At 48.1% G+C, this 20,741-nt stretch overlaps 1 protein-coding gene across 1 annotated transcript in view; it reads left to right on the top strand.

The window, feature by feature from the left end:
- SH3RF3 (SH3 domain containing ring finger 3) overlaps positions 1-19,481 on the top strand; it is a 372,140-nt gene extending 352,659 nt beyond the window's left edge. The window contains exons 9-10 of the mRNA XM_045443725.1: positions 6,836-7,170; positions 16,302-19,481. Of these exons, the coding sequence (XP_045299681.1) occupies positions 6,836-7,170; positions 16,302-16,470 (504 nt within the window). The 3' untranslated portion in view covers positions 16,471-19,481. The remainder of the gene's footprint in view (positions 1-6,835; positions 7,171-16,301) is intronic.
- The last annotated feature ends 1,260 nt before the right edge of the window (positions 19,482-20,741 follow it).

Below are 20,741 nucleotides of genomic sequence, written 5' to 3'. Positions count from 1 at the left end.
CTCATCTCACAGGCACACCTCACCCCTCCTTTTGGTGAGATCTGCCTCACACCTTCTGATCCCTCAGCCAGACCAAATCACCCACCAGTCCACCCCCATCATTATATCCAATCTGCCCAAGCCTCGAGGCCACCCCTACTGTTCCGTCTTATAAGACAATCTTCTCCATAAGCTAGTAACAAAAATTCTCTCTGGTTCATCACATCTAGTACTATTATGTTCAAAGCAATAGGTTGCAGTTTTTTCCTTTATTATGGTCCCCCTCTTAAACTAAAAAGAAATAAACATTTGACTTAATGACTCAAATATGAAAGTGTCTCACAAAAGCCAAATACTGCCCAGATCCTCCTTCCTATGCCTGATCATCCCTGTTAATAACTGATATTAACGGTCTGGAGGAATATCTCTATGCTTTTCTCAGAGAGTCTTCAGATGCTCCCAGGTCACTGAGTGTTGACACAAGATCTGAACATGACCCATGACCTATGACCATTGTTGCCTGGATCTCAGTTCATGCAAATGCAGAGTGAAAATGTGTGATTATGTTTGATCTTTTGTTCTCAAAGGTAAAGAGTTCTCAACTGCCCCTTTGACTTTGAACAGAGCATGTACTCATCCACGGGCACAAACATTTGGGGATTTTTCAGGCTGAGGTTTTTCCAGATTATCAGGGCTAAGCAACCAATTCTGAGTCTATTTGCTACCCACCGTATGTAGTCCAGTGTTCTGTGTGTGCCCGACCAGTGATTGTAAATGTTGCCCTAAGCAAAAAAGAGTTAAGAAGGTAAGTCTGTTTGAGAGGAACTGTGGCCACCTTCTTTAGCATACATTAACAAAGGAGACAACCTGATTAAAAAAAAATGTGGCACAATTGGTCACGTTTACATGTTTACTTCATTCTAATGAAATGAATTGTATCTCTGAAAATTTTAACATCACATTTATAAATCAAATTTATAAAAGCCCTTGGCTTCTTATAATTTCACAGAGAATTTTCCATAATTTTGGTTGACTCTTAACTCCCAGCAGTTCTTAATTTAAGCTTTAGATTTCTTTTTCCTTTTGCCAAGTTTTTACATTGATGTTCTATAAAACAATTAAGGCCCCTAGGGAGACCCCTATTTTTATCATAACAGAAAAACTATTATTCTATTATGTAAAATGTTTTATAGTTTTCCTATAATGAATGAACACCTTCAAATATGTCTCTTTTTTTAATATTAGTTACCAGATGTTTCTTTTAAAGTAAGGTATGACTTTATTTTAGTGTGTGTGTGTATATATGTGTTTGTGTGTGTGTGTACACACAATTTTTTTTAATGTTTATTTTTGAGAGAGAGACAGAGACAGGACATGAGCAGGGGAGGGAAAGAGAGAGAAGGAGACACAGAATCTGAAGCAGGCTCCAGGCTCCTGGCTGTCAGCATAGAGCCCAATGCAGGGCTCGAACTCACCAACCATGAGATCATGACCTGAGCCAAAGTCGGATGCTTAACTGACTGAGCCACCCAGGCACTGCATCACACATACGTTTTTTAATGTAACTCATAAGCTCTTCTCTAAAATGACTGTGCTCTGTTTATATGCTGAGGGAGGCTTTTCAAAAGTACTTGTGTATCTTGAGAGCCAGCACTTCTGTAATAGCCTCATCTGGTGCCTGCAGTCCTTGGCTTGAGCCTCTGCCTGATGTGACCTGCCTTGCTTGCTGAACCTCTACTCATTCACTAGCCCTTGCCACTCAAAGTACAACTGGGGAGGCCGACCCCACCTGGGAGCTGCTGGACAGCTCAGACCCTCAGATCAGCATCAGCACATCAATCCACACCAATATTCCACAACACAGCTTTAAAACTGATGCAAGTCCCCTGGACTGGGAATTTAGTAGGTACTCAGTGAACTATTTCCTTGTTTTGTCACCTTCCCATGCAGCTGGTCCCCTCTCTGGGTTTTTACAGCACTATCTGTGGTCTTCTGAAATCATTAACAGGTTGACACATGACCGTTGGCTTATAATTGATCCCTTCCTGGCTTCTGGATCAGAATCACTTTTTTGCCCCCATATCAGACCTGCTGAATTAGAATCTTTGAGAGTGGGGCTAACATTTACATTCTATCCAACTCTCTGGTTGGTGCTTTGTACCTAAAGTTGGAGAGCCAAGAGACGCTGTGTTGGCCTGTGGAGATCTCTCAAGGGAATCTGAGGGTTAACAGTGACACAACTGCCTCAGGTGGAAGTGAAATGGATTTTATTCCTTTAACAAAAATGTACTGTGAGCTAACTAGGTTGTAGGTGTTTTGCAAAAACCTAAAAATAGCACATCATATAAACACGTCATAAAAACAGCCACACAATCAAGTATTTGTAACATGCATTCATAGTTTAAAAAGCACTCTTCCATTTGTCATCTTAACAACTTGGTGTCGGTGGAATCAGGACTCAGAGCTAGGTATTCATGCACCAGCCTGGGCTGCCCCTGTGCTCCTATCCTGTTCCATTGACAGAGGAAGAGGAGGCAGGCAGCAAGGGCAGGTTGTCTGCATGGGGAGCTGTGAACAGCCTCACAGAGGACAAGCAGTAAGTAGCTTATCACTCATTTGGGGAGAAGACAGAAGATGAGAGGGAGGCAGGCATTTTGTTCCCACAGTTCAGACTGGAGGACCCCCACAAGGCTGAAATGGCTGCACCATGGCCATTCAGAGCAACCTAGGGATGGAAAGTGACCCTCCTCAGTAGAGGGGAATTTAGGCCACAGATGGAGACAGCAGAATGCTGACACAAAGTTGTGTAGGAAAGCAGTGACTCCTCTAAAACATACCTGAAATGAGCTCCAAAAATATAAAGGGGATACCATTCTCTGCATCTCACTGGGCTCATAAAAGTCCCTAATTTAGTCCTGGTCCCTGGAGAAACCCCAACAAACCCATCGTTCTTTGATAAACTTTTAGCCCACATTAACCCGAAATTGTATCCTCTAAAACCTCTTATTGTCCAATGGTGTTGCCCCTAAATTGATTGGTGAGCCTTTTCCCACCACCTTCAAAGTGCCCATTAGCTGATTCTAACATACATCACCGAGAATAGGGCAGCCACCAGGGAAAGGGCTTGGAATATCTACATCCATATTCCATGAATTCTGTGTGCATGATAGTTCACCAAATTTCACAGCAACTTGTAGTAACTGGATCCTGAAGGCATTAGCAGAATTCTGTCATGGACAGCAAAGGAGAGGGTATTCCAGTCATGACATAAGTATTTGCCAAAGTCAAATTAAGAAAGTGATCAGTCATACTTAATCCTGGAAAACTGAGACAGGAAAATTATCCATCACATTCATGCACCTCTTTCCAAACCACAGCTAAGGCTGGATTTCCATGCAAACATGCTAAGCAGACCAGTGGCTTTATCTTCCCCTCACAACACCCTTCTGTGGCACAGCCTGTGGCTCCAGGGCTTTCTGTCCTGTGTCTTGCAACAGAGTGTTTGTTGATCAGACCTCTTCTTTGCTCATAAGGCAGGACACCACCATATGGACCACAAGAGCTGTCATGCTGGCTGACAACTGGGCCCTGGTCAGTTCCTTTTATCTTTTTAACCTGCTGGGATGTCCCAAGAAGGGCCATGGTTTCACTCCTGAAACTTCTTTTTTTTTTTTTTTTTTACCTTTATTTAATTTTTGAGAGACAGAGACAGAGCACTAGTCGGGAGGGACAGAGAGAGAGGGAGACACAGAATCCGAAGCAGGCTCCAGGCTCTGAGCTGTCAGCACAGAGCCCGACGCGGGGCTCAAACCCACAAACCATGAGATCATGACCTGAGCCGAAGTCAGACGCTCAACTGACTCAGCCACCCAGGCGCCCCTTACCCCTGAAACTTCTAACAGGAGGCTCCCTACCTGCCCTGGGCACGTCCTCATTCTATCTCCTTCCACCTTTAATTCATATGTAGAAGAGGCCAGGGACACTAGCTCTGAATGTAGGTGAGGTAGGTGGATATGGTGCAGCCAACACTTGTCCCAGGGGCATGGGGACAGTCACTCTGAAAACGCTTTCCCACATGGAGCCCCTTTGACCGGGACACTGGCCGCATCTTGCACGCAGGTGCTCCCCCACTGGGCACGTGCACCCTGACTTATGGATTGTTGGCAGGACCAGCCGACACTCCAGCATCATGGCCCAGAGGGGCTGTCCCTGCACTGTCAAATTGCTCCACACATGTTTGCTGGCCGAGTGTCCAGACTTCACACTCTGGTTCCAGAAGACTACATGGCCTGATGCCAGGGCTGGCCTGCACCCTTCCCTATGATCTCTATGAGCTAGGCCCAGCCCAAGATGGCAGCAGCAAAGGCAGGTCAACGTACAGCCCTTCAGGGACTGCAGACTATGCCAGGCAGTGGCTCCTGACCCCTCAGGGCTTTGGCTGGGCTGCAGATCCATTTCACGCCATGCATAATTTTATGTAAGTGCATATGCTTATGTATGTATACAATTCTTGAAGTTGTACAGTCTCCAGCTTCACCATCCCATTGGATTAATAACTGGAATTTGAGAATTTGATAGCATGTAGCTTTTGTGATACTCGACCTGCATTCTGTGCATCTGGGTGTTCAGTTTGGGTGTCCACATGGCTCCCTAGACTCATTGGGCAGGCTCATCCTTCCGGAGCCCCCAGAGGGCCGTGAACCATCAGACACCACCCCTCACGCCTACACTGTGTCCTCCTACCTCTAGTGCCCTCCCCTTCATGGTCTCAGGTTAGGAGACTGTCATCATGAGGAACCAGACACACACTGCCACCCACCAGCACCTCTCAATGGCAGTGGCCTCAGGAGCCCCAGCTACTTGGGAGACAGGGATCCCTCTGAGCCAGATATGTGGTGCCCCCTCGTGGCCAAACTAGTGAAACTCTCCTAAGTGTGTCACAGGACTCCTTTATGGATGTTGAAGCAGGACAGAGCTAGGAAACAAACAGAGAGGGTTGCCCTTTGCTACATTACCCCACACCAACCTGCTCCCCACCAGCCTGGGGTCATCCATGCCAGAAATTCCTCTCTATGTACAGTCTTAAGAACATCTACTTCCCTTCTTTCTGTCAATATCAGTGCTAACAGTAGAGGAAAAAAAAAAACATGGACTTGTTCATACTAAAGTGTTATTGACTTAGCTTAAGGATATGCATATCCCTAATATGTGAATTTTAAGAAGATTTCAGCATCAGTGTGGTGATGCTGAAATCATCCCCCAGTAGCCTCTAACCCTGCAGACAGGAAGGTGAGAAGAGGATGTCTGCCTTCTATCCACCTCAGGGTCTACTGAGCCCTGTGACCAAAGCAGACTCTTTGATAGGCATCACTGACTCAGTGGCTATACTTTCAGACTTCTGTGTGCTGCCATTGTTTTACGCCATGTGCCCTGCCACCTAATTTCCATTGAACATTAAAAAACTGAACTCTATTAAAGCCATAAAAATGGTCAGATTCCAAGGCAAGCGTGTTGTTCTAAAAGCACCTCTGCATGTACACACTTTCTCTTTCACAAACAACTCTCTAGATAGCAATGTTTCTCATGTTTCCTTATGTGCTTCAGTGTAATCAGCACATGCTGAGGGAGGCTGAGGTGCCCCTTCACTGACAGTGATATGCAGAATTCAGAGCAAACATGGTGGCTGGTCCAGGCCACCCAAGGACACTGCCTGGATCTTTTCTTTCTCCAGGTCTGTGTTGCCACCCCAACCTGGCTCTCATTTACATATTGAGAGTCTGCTTTGAGCTCCCAGGATGTGAGACTAAGGAGAGAAGCTCCTTCAGGGCCAAGAGAGTACTAAATGGGGCCTCTGATGAAGACCCTATACTGGTCGTGCCTGCCACTGGTGTGGGGTGTGTGGTGGGGAGTCCTCCATGAGAACTGGGAGTGAACTATGGAGCAGAAGAGGTGTCTACACATCCTAGTAGGAGAGCATATCGATAGCTTCATGATTATAAGGGCAGATTCTTCTGATTATCTCATTAGTTTTGTATGTAAGGAGCCACGACCTGAATGTTGTCATATCCTGTAATAGCTCTCTTAAGATAAGGAAGCCACCTGCTGAGTGAAGCAGTTTTATCAGGGTGTTTCCCATTGACAGAATTCAGGGCATGAGGAGAAGTTGCCCCCATGGGGGGCTGCTTCAGCTCTGAGACCTCAGCTCGGGTCCTCCCTGCCTGCAAATGACTTTCTTGGGGAATATATGTGATGCACACATGTGCTCGCGCGCACACACACACTGCAGGTTTCTTGTGTGGTATAAATAATTTTGTGCCAGAAAAGTTTGAATACAGTGTTGCTCAGTTTCCAAATGAAGCTGTGTCTAGGATACATGACCTTTGGTTCTATAAACCCGGTGGGGGTTGAGGAAGCTAATCTCAGCCTGATGTAAAATAATTACACACTTCTCCCAGGTAAAGAGAGACAAATGATGTTGACTCCTGGCTCCTTGGAGTCTTACCAGTCTGGGACGGTCCTGTGATGGTGAGGAGGTGTGTTGTCAGGAGGGTCCCCCCGTCCCCCCACCTCCCTATTCCTGCAGCACTCTCTCCTGGGAACAGCACCCTCTCCTGGGAATAGCACCTTCTGGTCTGCCCCAGGGCCTCCTGGGTCTGTTCTGGGCACTTGCACCAGATTTGGGGAAAGGAAGGAAAACAAGAGTTGGAAAACCTTTCAGTCTTCGCTTTGTTTTCTTCCTCTAACCAGCCTAACAAGATTATGTTTAAAGTTTCCAAATAAGATTATACTTCCCTCCTCCAACAAGGGCATTTAGGAGTATTAACCCACTGGATTTCAATTCTGTGTGTCTTTCCAGAAAGAGAAGAAAAGTGGGCTGCTGAAGCTTCTTGCTGGGGCGTCTACCAAGAAGAAATCTCGCTCCCCACCATCCATTTCTCCAACCCACGATGCCCTGGTGGCAGTGGACACCTCACTCCAGGGTGCCGTGGGACCCGAAGTATCCTCACTGTCCATCCATGGCAGGGCAGGGTCCTGCCCCATAGAGAGCGAGATGCAGGGTGCAGTGGGGATGGAGCCATTGCACAGAAAGGCAGGCTCCTTGGATCTGAACTTCTCCTCATCTCCCTCCAGGCAAGCGCCTCTCTCCATGGCTGCCATCCGTCCGGAGCCCAAGCCTTTGTCCAGGGAGAGGTAAGGGCAGGGAGGGTGGGCTCGTATCCTCTGGGGCCTTGGTATGGGCTGGTCTCTGAGATTGGAGTCATTTTGGGGGAGCAGTGACAATAGGGATTTTCTGAGGATTAAATTTACCAAATGTCCCTCTTACCCACATCTACTCAGTTCCTGAGCTTGGATGGTAGCATCAGATAAAAGGCATTAGGGGGGCGCCTGGGTGGCTCAGTTGGTTGAGCATCTGACTTTAGCTCAGGTCATGATCTCGCAGTTCATGAGTTCGAGCCCCACCTCGGGGTCTCTGCTGACATGTCTGAGCCTGAAGCCTGCTTCGGATTCAGTGTCTCCCTCTCTCTCTCTGCCCCTCCCCTGCTCGCTTGCTCTTTCTCTCTCTCTCTCCCTCAAAAATAAAAAATAAACATTAAAAAAAAAAAGATAAAAAGCATTTGGGAATGAAGAGGAGCCTATTTCATGTTCTGAATCCATATGGGTCCTGAGTTTGGGATTTGCAAGAGATTCATCAGGAAACTTGGCAGAACTGATGGGGCACTGAGCCCAGAGAGTGAGCAATGATGCTAGTGAGAGGACTGTCTCCCCTCAACACTGTGGGAAACTGGAGTGGACCCCTGGACTGAGTCCCATGGCCTGTGTACCCCACCCCAGAGGCAGCTTTTCTTGAGGCTCAACCCACTCTGACATCTTAGAATTATAAAACATGACCCCCAAATTGGCCTCAAGGTGTATAGTCTGTTGGGTTAAACCATACAAAAGTGACAACATTCATTTTTTTTTTACCAAAACCAGAAATTTCATAGAGTTCAGCCTAGAGTTATACAGAGCAGTAAACTGAGTCCACCGAGGGCCCTCACGTGCTTGACTTTTATAAGGGGTCAGAGGCTGGCATCTTGCTCAGCTGATGGGCCCATTTGAGTTAGTCCTTAGAGAGCTTCAGATAAGGGCTGAAGGCACTCCAGTGAGAGGTGATGGTGTCCAATCTGGATAGCACAGAAGTACTTTCCCTTGCATGTGCCTTCTTTGTTGGAACGCTGCTTAAATAGTAAACATGCGAGCAGTCTCCGCAGGAAACAGTCCTGGCATTTCTGTCTGAATCCTCCCTCACCTCAGCCTCACTGCCTGATGGCCAGCTCCTCCCCATGGACCCCAGTGCTGAAACCTGAGAAGGGCACCACTGTCCTGAGCATCCACTAACCCCCAGTACCAATGCAGGGCTAGTTAAGTTCTGTCTAAATGGGGGGTGACACGCCTTTTCTGTCAAGGCCTAGATAGTAAATTCTGCAGACACTGCAGGTCTCTGTCACAACTCTCACCTCTGCTGTGCCGGCATGAAGGCAGCCATAGACAATATGGAAGCAAAGGGCGTGGGCACTCCAGTAAAACTCTACTTATGGACACCAAAATTTTAATTTCATTTAATTTTCTTGTGTCATGAAATATTTTTCTTATTTTGATTTCTTTTTCAACCATTTAAAATTGTAACAGCATTCTTAGCTCTCAGACCACACAAATAAGCTGCAGTCCACTTTGCCAAGGCATACCCAGATGATGGGCTTCAGGGCTGGGTTGATGCTGTGGTGTTGAGATCCAGCGCCACTGAGAGAACAGTCTCCACAGGCAGCGGAGGGACAACATGAGCTGGTTACGGATTTCCGATAAGCAGTTGTCATGTCAGTCCATATTTACACCTGTTTTTAGAATGAAAGCTCTGTGCTCTGTGCAGGGGGAGATTCAGACACTCAACAATCAGTATGGACTTGGGCCATAAACACCCAGAATGGCCATGCTGTGTATGCAGCTTAGCATCTGCTGGCATTGTTCTAAGTGCCTTGTGTGTGTTACCTCAGGTGATTCTTGTAACAACCCTACGAATTTAGTATCCCCATCTTCTTGAAAGGCTAAGTAACTTGCTCGAGATCACACAGCTAAAAGTAACTAGCCAAGCCAGAGATTGAATTCAAGGCTTTCCAGCCACAGAGCCTGGTCTCTGAACCACTTTGAGGAGCATGGTCAGCAGCTGCCCAAGGTGCAACTTGCCCACAAAGGGATCTCGGTGTCTCTGGCTTTAAAACAGTATGGACCGTATCACAGCCTTGCCAGGATATCAGCATCTGCCTCTGGATCCTCAGCAATTGATCACCACCCCCTTGTTGGTTCAAGATATACTTGCTGTCCAAACTCCGTCACAGCAGGATCCATTACTGTGAGGTGCGTTCCCCACAGCAAACCCCCAGGCCCTGAGGAGACTGGATTCACACCTTACCTCACATCACACACACACACATACACACACCCCCACCACCACACCCATACCACACCCCACACACACCAAACACGACACCACACCGCATGTGCACATATAGCACATACCACACACACGCACATCCTCAGACATACACACATGCACAACATATACCACACATCTCACAGAAATATCACACAGACACCACACATACCACATATCACACATTCACCACACACCTCATACCACACCACACACATATACACACCACACACACACACATACCACATACACACTTAACATACATCTCACACAAATACCATACTCACACACCAAACACATACCACATCACACATGCACACACACCATATACCATACACACACACACCACACACACATACACACCACACACAAACTTCACACACACCATATACCACAGACACCTCACATCTCACACAAACACCACACACACACACACACACACACACACAGGCACACACACAGGCACACATGTTCTCTTTCTTTCTCCATTTCCCTCCAAGGAGCCTCCTCCAACTTTGGGCAGCTCTTTCATGTCAGAACCTTCATCCTTCCATAAGACCAACCCCCAGATGCCTATGATTTCTTAATGTGGTTCCCAGTCCCTCTGCCCCAGGTAACAAAGTTGGTGGCTCCTGAGAAAGATAGGCCGAGATATTTCAAAGCTGTTCTCATGTCTCCCCTAAGTTTCTGTTCTCCCTAGATCCCTCAACTTCCAGACTCCTTAATAAAAGGTCTTAAAATACCCTGTTCTACTAAACCATGCAAGTCATGATTAACTAGAAAGATCAGAGAATTACTCTCATTCTGTGAATATTCCATCTAATCAGGGCTTATTGTACCCAGAGACTTTTGGCACCCTGCTTGTCCCCAGCACTCTGTGAAGCTCATTAGTGATGAGAGTTTTCAAAATACAGCCTGAAATGAAACTGCTGCCTAATGAGCCCCCAAATGCCCCCTTCTCTCGCCCTGTGCAGCCCCTAGGCTGCCTTGTGTCCTAGGAAGCCCCAGCATGTTGGAGCAAGGGTGTAACAATGGAAAGGCTTAGTCTTCAGGCTGGGACAGCTCCAGAAAGTGCTTGGCCTTGGGCCCTGCAGGCTTGTGAATAAAACTTAGCTCACAGCTGGAGGGGAGCAGCTGTAACAGGAATCCCTGCTATGGAGGCCCTGGGCACTCACTTGCAAGCCACATATCTGCAGAGTGCCTGCCGTGTGCAAGGCCACTTTAAGGTTTGAAGGAGGGAGAGCAGCAAAAGGCAGGTGGGGCTCAGATTCGAGGCTTCCACCACTAGCTCACTGAGGAAGGGGCATCTCTCACCTGGAGTGGCTAGGCTCTGGGTGCTACAAGGCTGCCTCTTGCATGTTCTGAGTGTCTCCTATGTACAAACTCCCTGGGATGTAACAATTTCCCTCCTGAGGATTCAGGAAGACACTGGGAGCGTCTCTCCTAACTGTTCCCAGAGGAAGGAAGTTTGGGCTGCCCAGAGGAGTGAACCATGGAGAACTCCCCCAGGTCTGGTTGGCCAGGCCTGCACGTCAGCTCACTAGAGGCAGGTTCAGCTCTCAGGAGATCTGTAAGAGCCAAACTCACAGGCCTGATATGTAAACCAGAGTGCCGATTACTAACCCTTCCTCGGGCACCTAATCCTTGGACCATCTGGACATGTTATGCCCTATGGACAATGTGCAGGGAGCCACATTTCTGGAGGTTACTTGGGGAACTCATAACAGCAGTATAGTTATGGGATCCAGTAGTACTGTCTAACGTCCCATCTCCCCAGCAGGGATATGCTGACCCTGGGCAGGTCTGGCTGAGTTCTTGGGCCAGCCTCCCTGCACTCATCCTCTGGATTTCTGCCCCCTGGCTCTCTTGAACCTCGGAGAAGTTGCAGAGTGGCTCTGAAATATCGGCACACTTACCTCTTATCATCCATTTACCCAAATAGGCATTTTCATTTCTTCGAGTCCCAGTTCCCCCATATACAAAGTGGGGATATTAATACCTATCTGATAGTTATAATATTTGTAAAATGCATAGATCAATACCTGGGAAATTATGAATTCATAATAAGAGCAATAATAACATATTAAATGACATATATGATTATATGAAATGGTATGACATATACAATAATAAGATGGTGGTGCCCCCAATGTTGCCTGGCACCCCTTCCTCTACTTTTTATTGGCACAGTCTTTTCTCCCATATGTTCACACACTCAGTCTATTTATCCTCACCTCTTACTGGCCTGTGAGTTGTTTGGCTTTGTTAGGATTTAAGTTTTTTTGATCTATTCTGTGTCATGGTAGGCAGAACAACGGCTTCCCAAAGATGTCTGTGCCCTGATCCCCCAAACTGTGACTTACATGGGGGACTTACATGGCCTAGAGGAATGAAGGCTGCAGGCATGATAGAAGTTGCTAACCAGCTGACTCTAAAATGGAGAGATTATCCTGGATTATCCAGGCAGGCCCAGTGTGATCACAGAGTCCCTCTAAGGAGAAGAGGAAGGCAGCAGAGAGGGTCAAAGTGATGCAGTGTGAGGACTCAACTGACCATTGCTGGCTCTGAAGATGGAGGAGGGGGCCTTTGGCCAGGAATGTAGACAGCTTCTAAGAGCTGCAAAAAGCAGGGGAGTGCATTACTCCCAGAGCCTTCAAAAGGAATGCACTCTGGGTGACTACATTGGATGTCTGACTTAACTGTAAGATAAGAAATTATGCCACTAAGTTTGTGGAAATTTGTTATAACAGCAACAAGCACCTAATACATGTGCTGATATTGTAGCTTAGTGTTTGGGGTTTAGGCATACTCTTATTTCCAAGTTCCTAGAGGGAAACTGCTCTGTGATGATCACATCCACCATCTCGGGGGTCACTCGCCCTCAGTAGGCACTGAAGCAAATGCTCTGAAAAGCCTGCCACTCAGAGGGCCTCCCGGTGACCCCTGTTGTCAGGAGGAGATCAGATGACACAGGAGGAGGACATGCCAAACCTCACACATAAAGCTAATTGCAATATGCAGTGGTAAGAATTCATTCTGATTTTGAGCCTTTTGATTTCCTGAATCTTATGTCTGAAAATTAGCTGTGGTTGACCTAACCTTAACTCAACACAAGGCAGTCTCTTATAATTTATGACACCACAGTCATAACACAGGAGTAGCTGCTGTCCTTAACTGTTCATTTGGCCCTTTGTGTCTATAACAGGGAGTATCAATTACTTTCATGCAGCAGGAAAAATAGCTCAGAGTCTTGGAATGATCTGGACAAGAACGTTAAATGCTCGACTCTTATACATTAGGCCCACATCATCCATCTGGGCTCATTAAATCATTGAATTACTCAGAAGCACCAAATTACTTTTTTTTTTTCTAGCAAATTACATTTTCAGAGTTGCTTGTTTGCTTCACATCTGGCAGTTGAGGCAAAAGCCAAAACTTGTGTTTGAAGTCTGAGAAATCATCTCACTCTTTGCCTTCTCATCCTTGGGGAAGAGAAGGAGGCAGGTGTTTGGAGAAAAGGTGGAGGGTGGCAGAGAGCCACAGATAGGGCTGGTGCTGGTCTCTGTAGCTGCACACACGGCCTGAGTGCCGGACATATGGGAACTGATTTTATAGACTATTCCTACCTCCTCAAGGCCATCTGTCATCGGGGAGTGGCCAGCAGGCAGCCGTTTGCAGAGATTCTGGGCTGAGAGGAAAGTGAGAGGCATACTGTATTTTCTCTCTCCTTTATACCCCCAAAGCCAGCATCTAGAGCCTAGAGAGTTATGAGAACTGGCCCAACCCTCCTAAACCTGCAGCCCTTCCAAAGCACTCAGCATGCCTGGCCAGCCCTGGTCCCTAAGCAGTAGGAACCCTGCTTGCCTGCCAAGTCAGACTCAGGAGTCACCTTTCTCTCTCCCCCCTGGTCTCAACAGCCTGGAATAAACTGGGACCGTGAGCTCCCCTGAGTGGAGCTGGGTCTTCTCTGCCTGTGCATTGTCTCCTCAGCCTTCACAGCACCAATCCCAGATGCCCCAAACCATGGCTTCCCTGTCCTAACCCCAATGGGCCAGCACCCCAACCCCTCTGAGCAGGTGGTTGAAGAACGAAGACTTGCCTAGAGCTTTCACCTTAATTCTCAAACAATAGCAAGTTAAACATTCACCCACAGAACTTGCTGAAAATCCACACTCCTGGCCCCATTCCCACAGTTTCATCAAGTAGGTCTGGCACAGAGCCAGGATTCTGACCTAGAGGCCCTGAAGTCTACGGCCACATTTGAAGAAATGCTGACATAGGAACTCTTTTGGTTATAATGTCCTGGTTTTCCAAAAGCAGAATATACAGGTCAGAGGCTTCACATTTAGAGCCCCTTGAGGATCCTCAGGATAGCCAGCTGCTTGGGACACCTGGATGATCTCTTTCAGAGGCCATGTGTATGGCTGTGGCTTATGGGGGAGGCAGGACCCAGGGGACAGGCCTTCACAGCCGACAGCCCAAGGAAGACTGAGGGAAAAGGAATATCCCACCTTCTTGCCCCAGCCAGTGGGCCAGGACCACAGCCAGGCACTGCCAGGGAAGAGGGGAGCAGCAGGACAGTGCCTCCTGGGGGTGGCCTTTCTAGTCCAGGTCAGGCCCTGGGCCTCTGAGTCCCAGCATTGCCAACCACCCAGTATGTGGTTCCTCCCAGGTTCATCTTCTATGCATGGATAGATGACCCAGTCCCTTAAGGCCTGCTGGTCATCCTGCTCCTGGGCCATTAGTCTGGCCAACGTTTCCCTCCTATGGCCAGTGGCTGACAGCAGGAGCTGAAGTGTACACTGTGGGCTGGGGGGAGGCATTGTTTGCTGGGTGGTTGCTATGGAGCTGCAGGCCCAGATACAGGCACCACTGGACCTCTCCGCGCCAGCTGCCACCAGCCACTGACACCTTTGCGCCTCCGCCTGCCCAGTTACTCTGGCTCCCCAGCAGCTCCACCTGACTGACAGCACCACCCCCCTGGCCTCCAGGTGCCCTCCTGCATGTATGAATAGTGCTCCTGTGTGCAAGTCTTGTCCTAGGCACTGGGCACACCGCAGGGAGCACAGGGTAACAGTTGCTGCTCTGGGGGCTTGCATGCTAGTGTGGGAGACCTGTGCTAAGCACTAAGCGTGGTGAATAGGGCCCAGCTGGCTTGTGTAAGGCGGGATTGCTCCAGAGAGAGCATCAGGGAAGTGGCAGGCAAGAGCAGCCCGGGCAAGGGAGTCCTGAGCTGGGGGAGACTGAGGAGTGCACATGTGCTCAGAGAGCAAAGAGAACACAGAAGCCTTTCCCCAACTTTGGCCTCTTCTGAGCAGAGGAAGGCTGTGGTCTGCCTATGTTTTCACTGTGTGGTTGCTGACTGCAGAGAACCTGGAGTGGAGCGAGGGTCCAGCAGGGGTCCCAAGTGGGGCAGCCTCCATGACCGGAGAGGAACCCTCCAGATGTGGGTATAACTCTCCAGATGTAGGCTCTGGAGCGACTTCCAGCTAGGGGTTTTCAGGGATTGAGAGTGGTTGCATCCTCCCGGCTATAAAACCCACCCACAGTTAGGACTTGGACATTGCAGAGAAGCTTCACTTCACGTGCCCAGTGGGGTGGGCAGGTCCCTCTCAGCTCCTCCCTCCTCCCCCTCAGCATTGAGGTGCAGGCCCAGTCTAGTGTTGAGCACACCTGCCCCTGAGGAGTTCCCTGAGGGGGCAGGGAGGCACAGCTGGCTGGAGGGTGGGGACAGAAGATTCCAGACAGGCTGAGCAGCAGCGAGGAACATGGGCACCAGGGCACATGCTGATTTGCCTTTGGTGGTGTTTTAGAACATTGACCCTCAGAGTGAGCACAACTTCTTTTTAACCTTCCTCTGAGGCCCGATGGACAGGTGTGTGGTGTGGGATGTGTGCTTGATCCTGGGGCTCTGGATCCCCAGCCAGCTGCCAGCCAGAGGGTCAGATTTGTCTCAGATTCAGGGAGCTGTGCGTGGCAGCACCCAGCGCCCCCACCCATGCCCTGGACCTGCCGTAGCCATGAGGGGTCCTCAGGGGTCTGTGCTAAGTTAGAGCTCAGGCCCACAGCTCCACTTTGAGTCCCCTATGGGAACAATTATGTCTCCAGTTGGATTTTATGTCATGTTGGTCTGAAATGAGGTTCCACAGAGGCCTCAGAGGCTGCAGGGAAGCACCCAGGTTTTTCGGAAATGAGATGTGTAAAAAATTGGGCTTCATTTATGATGTGATTTCATCCAGTTCAGGTGCTAAGGTAAGATTTTTGGAGCACATTTAAAAAGAGTGACCATTTTACCATACAAGGTCCAGAACACTTTCACACATTGTGTGGGACATCCATTTAAGAGGCGTCCCCCACCCTCCCTGTTCCTCAGACAAAGAAGCTGACACTCCGGAGGTCAGGACAACTAGCCTGGCATCACGCAGCCAGGACAGGACAGAACTGAGGACACAACTAAGTGTCCCGCCCATACCCCAGTGCCTGCCCCAGGACTGAAGTGGCTGTCCCAGGCCCCACCTCAGAGGAGGCCACTGTCCAAAATGGGCTGGAGGGAGAGACTGTCTCTCAGGCAAAAATGTTCCAGCTGCATAGATCAGGCTCCAAAAGGACACGGAGGGGAAATTATTTTTTAATTTTAATTAAAAAATGAAAAGGTGGTGTAAAAATTAAAATCAAAGTAGAAATTTTTAAAAGTGGGGGAAGTAACCCCAAATTATAATAATTACACCAGATGGGGAAAAGGAAAGGAAGAACAAAGAGAGAGACTTTGCAAGCAGGCCCTGGGGTGTCATCCTCCAGCCTAGGGTCAGACTCACCCAATGTGGTATCTGTTTCCCACCCCCCCCCCCCCCAGGTACCGCGTGGTGGTCTCTTACCCTCCCCAGAGCGAGGCAGAGATCGAGCTGAAGGAAGGTGACATTGTCTTTGTGCACAAGAAGCGTGAGGACGGCTGGTACAAGGGGACCCTGCAGAGGAATGGCCGCACCGGTCTCTTCCCAGGAAGCTTCGTAGAGAGCTTCTGAGGACACACTCTCCACACCCCACTCCCCAGGCATGAAGGCTCCCTGGGATCCCCAGGGCACAACAAGGGAAGTCAAGGCTGTCCTGAGGGTCCCAGGTCCCTTTCAAGGCTCCTGACATGGCCACCCTGGATGGGGGTGGGAGTCCACAACCCCCAACCAAGAGCACACCCTGGGGTTGTTCTCTGACAAAATGCTTCCCTCTGCGTAAACTGTAAAGAAATATCTTTGAAAAGAGAAGCTGCTGATGCGGGTTGATTTGCTCTGTGACTTACTGCTAAGCTGCAGCATTCTTGTTTGCTGCCTATGCAAGGCCGAAAGCTGCAGAAGGGCTGTGGGGGTTGGGCGGTGGGCATGGCGCCCAGGGCGTTTGAAGATTGTCTTTATGGGTTGCCCTGGGCTTCTTGGGGGGGGGGTCCAGATTGCTCCATCACCTCTCTATATACCTCAGTCACCTGCCACCTGGCCACTCAGCAAGGGTGTTCCTGGCCCAGGGCCTTTGCTGGATCCCCAGAGTCCCTGGGGAAGCCCAGCATGCAGCTCCTGTTGGAGGCGCAAGATCTCACTTGGCTTTGTTTCCTGCCCATCGTATTATAAGCCACATGTTTCGTTTTGCCGCCACTGTCCCTTTGCATTGCTTCTTTCTTACAACATCTTTTTAAAGTAAAGCTGTTAGACTTTCTATATTTCTAATAGGTCATACATTGCCTATTTTTCATACATCTGGTGCTGCCTTTTTGTAAAACCAATAATGACTTGGTTGAGCTTGAAAGAAAAAATGTCTGAGATGATAATCAAGTGGGCAGAATTTTTATATGTACCATGTGAATTTTGGAAAACTGAAAAGTCCACGCACTCAATATCAGTGTTGGCTACTATTCTGTGGATAAGAGGGAATCCATTTAAGTGGTTGGAGGGAGTTTAGAAAAAGCCAATTTCTTTAAACCTTTACCAAAGCCCCATGCTATGTCTAGACAGTGGTAATTATTATTCAAGAACTGGAAGCATTTCAAGTAAGGGTCACTATAATTGCCTTTTGTGTGGCAGTAAAAAGAACATGAAGGTCAACCCCAGCCTAGGAAGGCAGAATTTTCCTTTTATTGCTTTAGAGAAAATGACTACAATTAGCATTATCAAAGTATGATTTCTCACTACTGAAATGTGTAGTTTTTAACCACAATTCAGATTTCCCACCCTATGATGGGTTTGTCTTTTTTTTTTTTTTTTTTTTAATAAATGTGTCCCTATCAGGCAGTACAAATATTGGTCTAGAGACTGGAAGTACAATGAGGAGAACAAGGGATTTGAGGCATTGCTGCAGATTTGAAGAATTCAAGGGAGCTGGGAGAAGAGACAGGATGAAGAATACCTTTGATCCTGGGACCTTGCCCTAGTGGAGTCCATTGAGGCCTCTTCATGAGCCCAGCAGCCCAGACCTACCATAGAAACAGACTGGAGAAGCCCTGTCATGCAGGCAGTCTTGTTCTCAAGAGATTCACACCTTAAGAATACATTCTTGTCAGTTCAGAGTCACAATTCATAAACTGCCTCTCTCTTTATTTTTATAAAGTGACTCAAGTTTAAATTAGGCTGACTAAATTAGCCTTTGGTAACATAGGATCTCCCTGGTTTTCAAGGATGCAACAAAATCCAGAAACACATTCCCTTGCCTGGTGGAATGCCTTTGAAATACAAAACACTTATTTTCAGAGCTCCTATTTGGGGATGTGACTTGGCTATTTGTTACTGCCAGGTGACTACCATGATGGTGGGATCACACCTAGACAAAGGCTCTTCTCCTCTCTCCAGATAATCATAGATTTAATAGACTTGAGAAATTTGTTCTGAATCAAAGAAAGATGAAATCCAACTTAAACCCAGGGAGCCCTACATGAGTTAATGACAACCAGAAGGTATCCATTTGCCATTGGTGCCAAATCAGTTGTCTGCCATGCACAAAAATCATGTGCTTGTTTAAAATCATGCCATCACCAAAAATGTGCATGGATTAACACACTGAGGGAGACACGTGTTCCTCAGTGAGACCAGAACTAACTCACATCCCCAGATAATAAGGAAAGCCTTTTTTTTTTTTTTTTTTTAACGAAGGCAGTTACCAAGCAACAGAATAGACTAACTTGGACCTTCTTTCCTCTCTCAGCCACCACCCACACAATGCTCGTGGTAGGTAGGAATTGATAAACAGCCTAGTGACTGTGGGTGAGGCAGCCCCCCACCAGGGCCCAGCACCCCTCACAGCAGAGAGCTGGGCGAGTATCCAGTGCCTTTGCAAGGCATCAACTGGACCTTCTTGTGGCAGAGTTGGGTCAGCTATTGGTATGACTTTGGGAAGGAAGGGATGCCATAGGCCAGCCATCACCAGGACATCCTTTCAGGTGGGGCTCCCAGAGAGCAGGGAAGTACACAACCAGCCCTGGTGCTTTGGGCTGTTTTCAAACATATTCAGCCAAATCCATCAGCCTTCATGACCATTTGGCCCACAGACAAGGGCAAGAGCAGAATTAGACCCTTTGGGATATCTTGCCCTAATGGACAAACTCATTTTGGCTACTAAGATGAAACCAACACCTTACCTGAACCCTCACTGTCTACCCTGGCCCAGCAACTTACACATTTTGGTTATCAGTGGCATTTGGCAGCCAAGGTGACTTGCTTTGAGGAATGCAGTAGAGTTCATAGGCACCACTGAGCAAGGTCAGTGGATGAGGACAACTGGTCCACCACAGGGCCACAGAAGCAGAGTGGGGAGACAGTGGGCAGGCACTTCTCTGGCAGCCTCATATTATGAATTCCAGACTCTGGCACCCCAAACAAGCTCAGCTGCCTGGCTGAGAAGCTCTTTGTACTTTGCACAGTTCACACACACACACACACACACCAATGTTTTTGTTACACACAAATGTCCGCGTGTGATTTTGGATGAATTTGACAGTGATGACAAACTATGATGCCTGTGTTTCTGAGTCTTTAAATAAAAATGAACATGGAGAGGTCTTTTGTCTGGATGATGGGAGCAGTGAGGTTGGGGCAGAAGCTGAGAGGGTCTGAGCAGAAATGCCCAAGTGGATAGGAGCATAACAGGGAAGGAGTCACCCTGCATCCCTCTGCTGGCCATTCCATTGGCTTACACCTCCACCACCTCAGAGAGCTTCCATGTGCAGAATGCAGGGCGGTGGGCCATTAAGGAGACCAGGGTTGTCCAGACAGCTATCTGCAACACATGCCGGAGATCCACTGGCTAGACAGTAAGTATTGAGCCACAGGCTGGTGGGTGTGCAGGACCTCTAGCTCCCCTCCAGTGGCTCATTTGCCTGGAAGGTAGAGTGACTTTCGGCAGATGACTCAACTTCCTATCTTGTGGGAAAGCATTTTGTGTTGGTGGTTATTCAAGTCCATCAATTCCAGAAGTGCCTAGAATTGGCCTCCAAGACCAGCATATTCATGGCCCTGCCCTTGTCTGTCTGGCCCTCAGAGTACCCAGGCTGTGGGGAGCTGTTCTCTGAAGCACAAGGAGAAAAGTGCCTGGAATCCACCAGCAGGAGTGGCTTCAGGAGACCACTGACCTCTAGAAAAGTGGGTCTGTCATAAATCAGCCAGACGGACCAATGCCTGGTAGAAGGCTGCCCCACCAGCCTAAAACATGACAGGGCACTTCCTGAAATAGGCTTTCACTGACTTCTTAGCCAAGACACCCACCCGTATTCTTTGACTATCACATATATACCTGAGCTGGAAGAAAGCTTAGCAAGGAGCCATTTTACTCTTCTATAAAAATTAAATGAATGTATATAAGCACAGGTTATGAGTGGGGTATACAGTGAGAGCCCAGCACTCTAATAAGGAAGTATATACTACATACTCACTTAACCCTCCCAACCCTTTCACTTTCAGTGAAAGATACTTTTATCCTCATTTTCTAGATGAGCAGTCAAGGTTAGAAGAGGTGAAGTAAATTGCTTCAGGTCAGATAGCTTATGAAACACTATGACCCAGACTCAAGACTACTCCAACTCCAGAAGCTGGACCCTAAACCCTCTATACAAATAAAATGTCAAGCATGAGAGCATGAGAAGAAGGGGCCATAGGACATGTAGGCAGTGCCCACCACAATTTGACAGGAAAGGGTGCCTGGCAGCAAAATGTGCAAGTCTTTGGGGCAGGGATGCCCTGACTATAGAGGTGGATATGGCAACCTCACAGAGCCTGGTGCCATTTTACTTTCAAATCATGTAACCTCTTTCCATGCTCTGAAT

This window comes from Leopardus geoffroyi, chromosome A3 (assembly GCF_018350155.1).
Source record: "Leopardus geoffroyi isolate Oge1 chromosome A3, O.geoffroyi_Oge1_pat1.0, whole genome shotgun sequence".
Classification (NCBI taxonomy): Eukaryota; Metazoa; Chordata; class Mammalia; order Carnivora; family Felidae; genus Leopardus; species Leopardus geoffroyi.
This window is presented reverse-complemented; position numbering and strand designations above follow the sequence as displayed.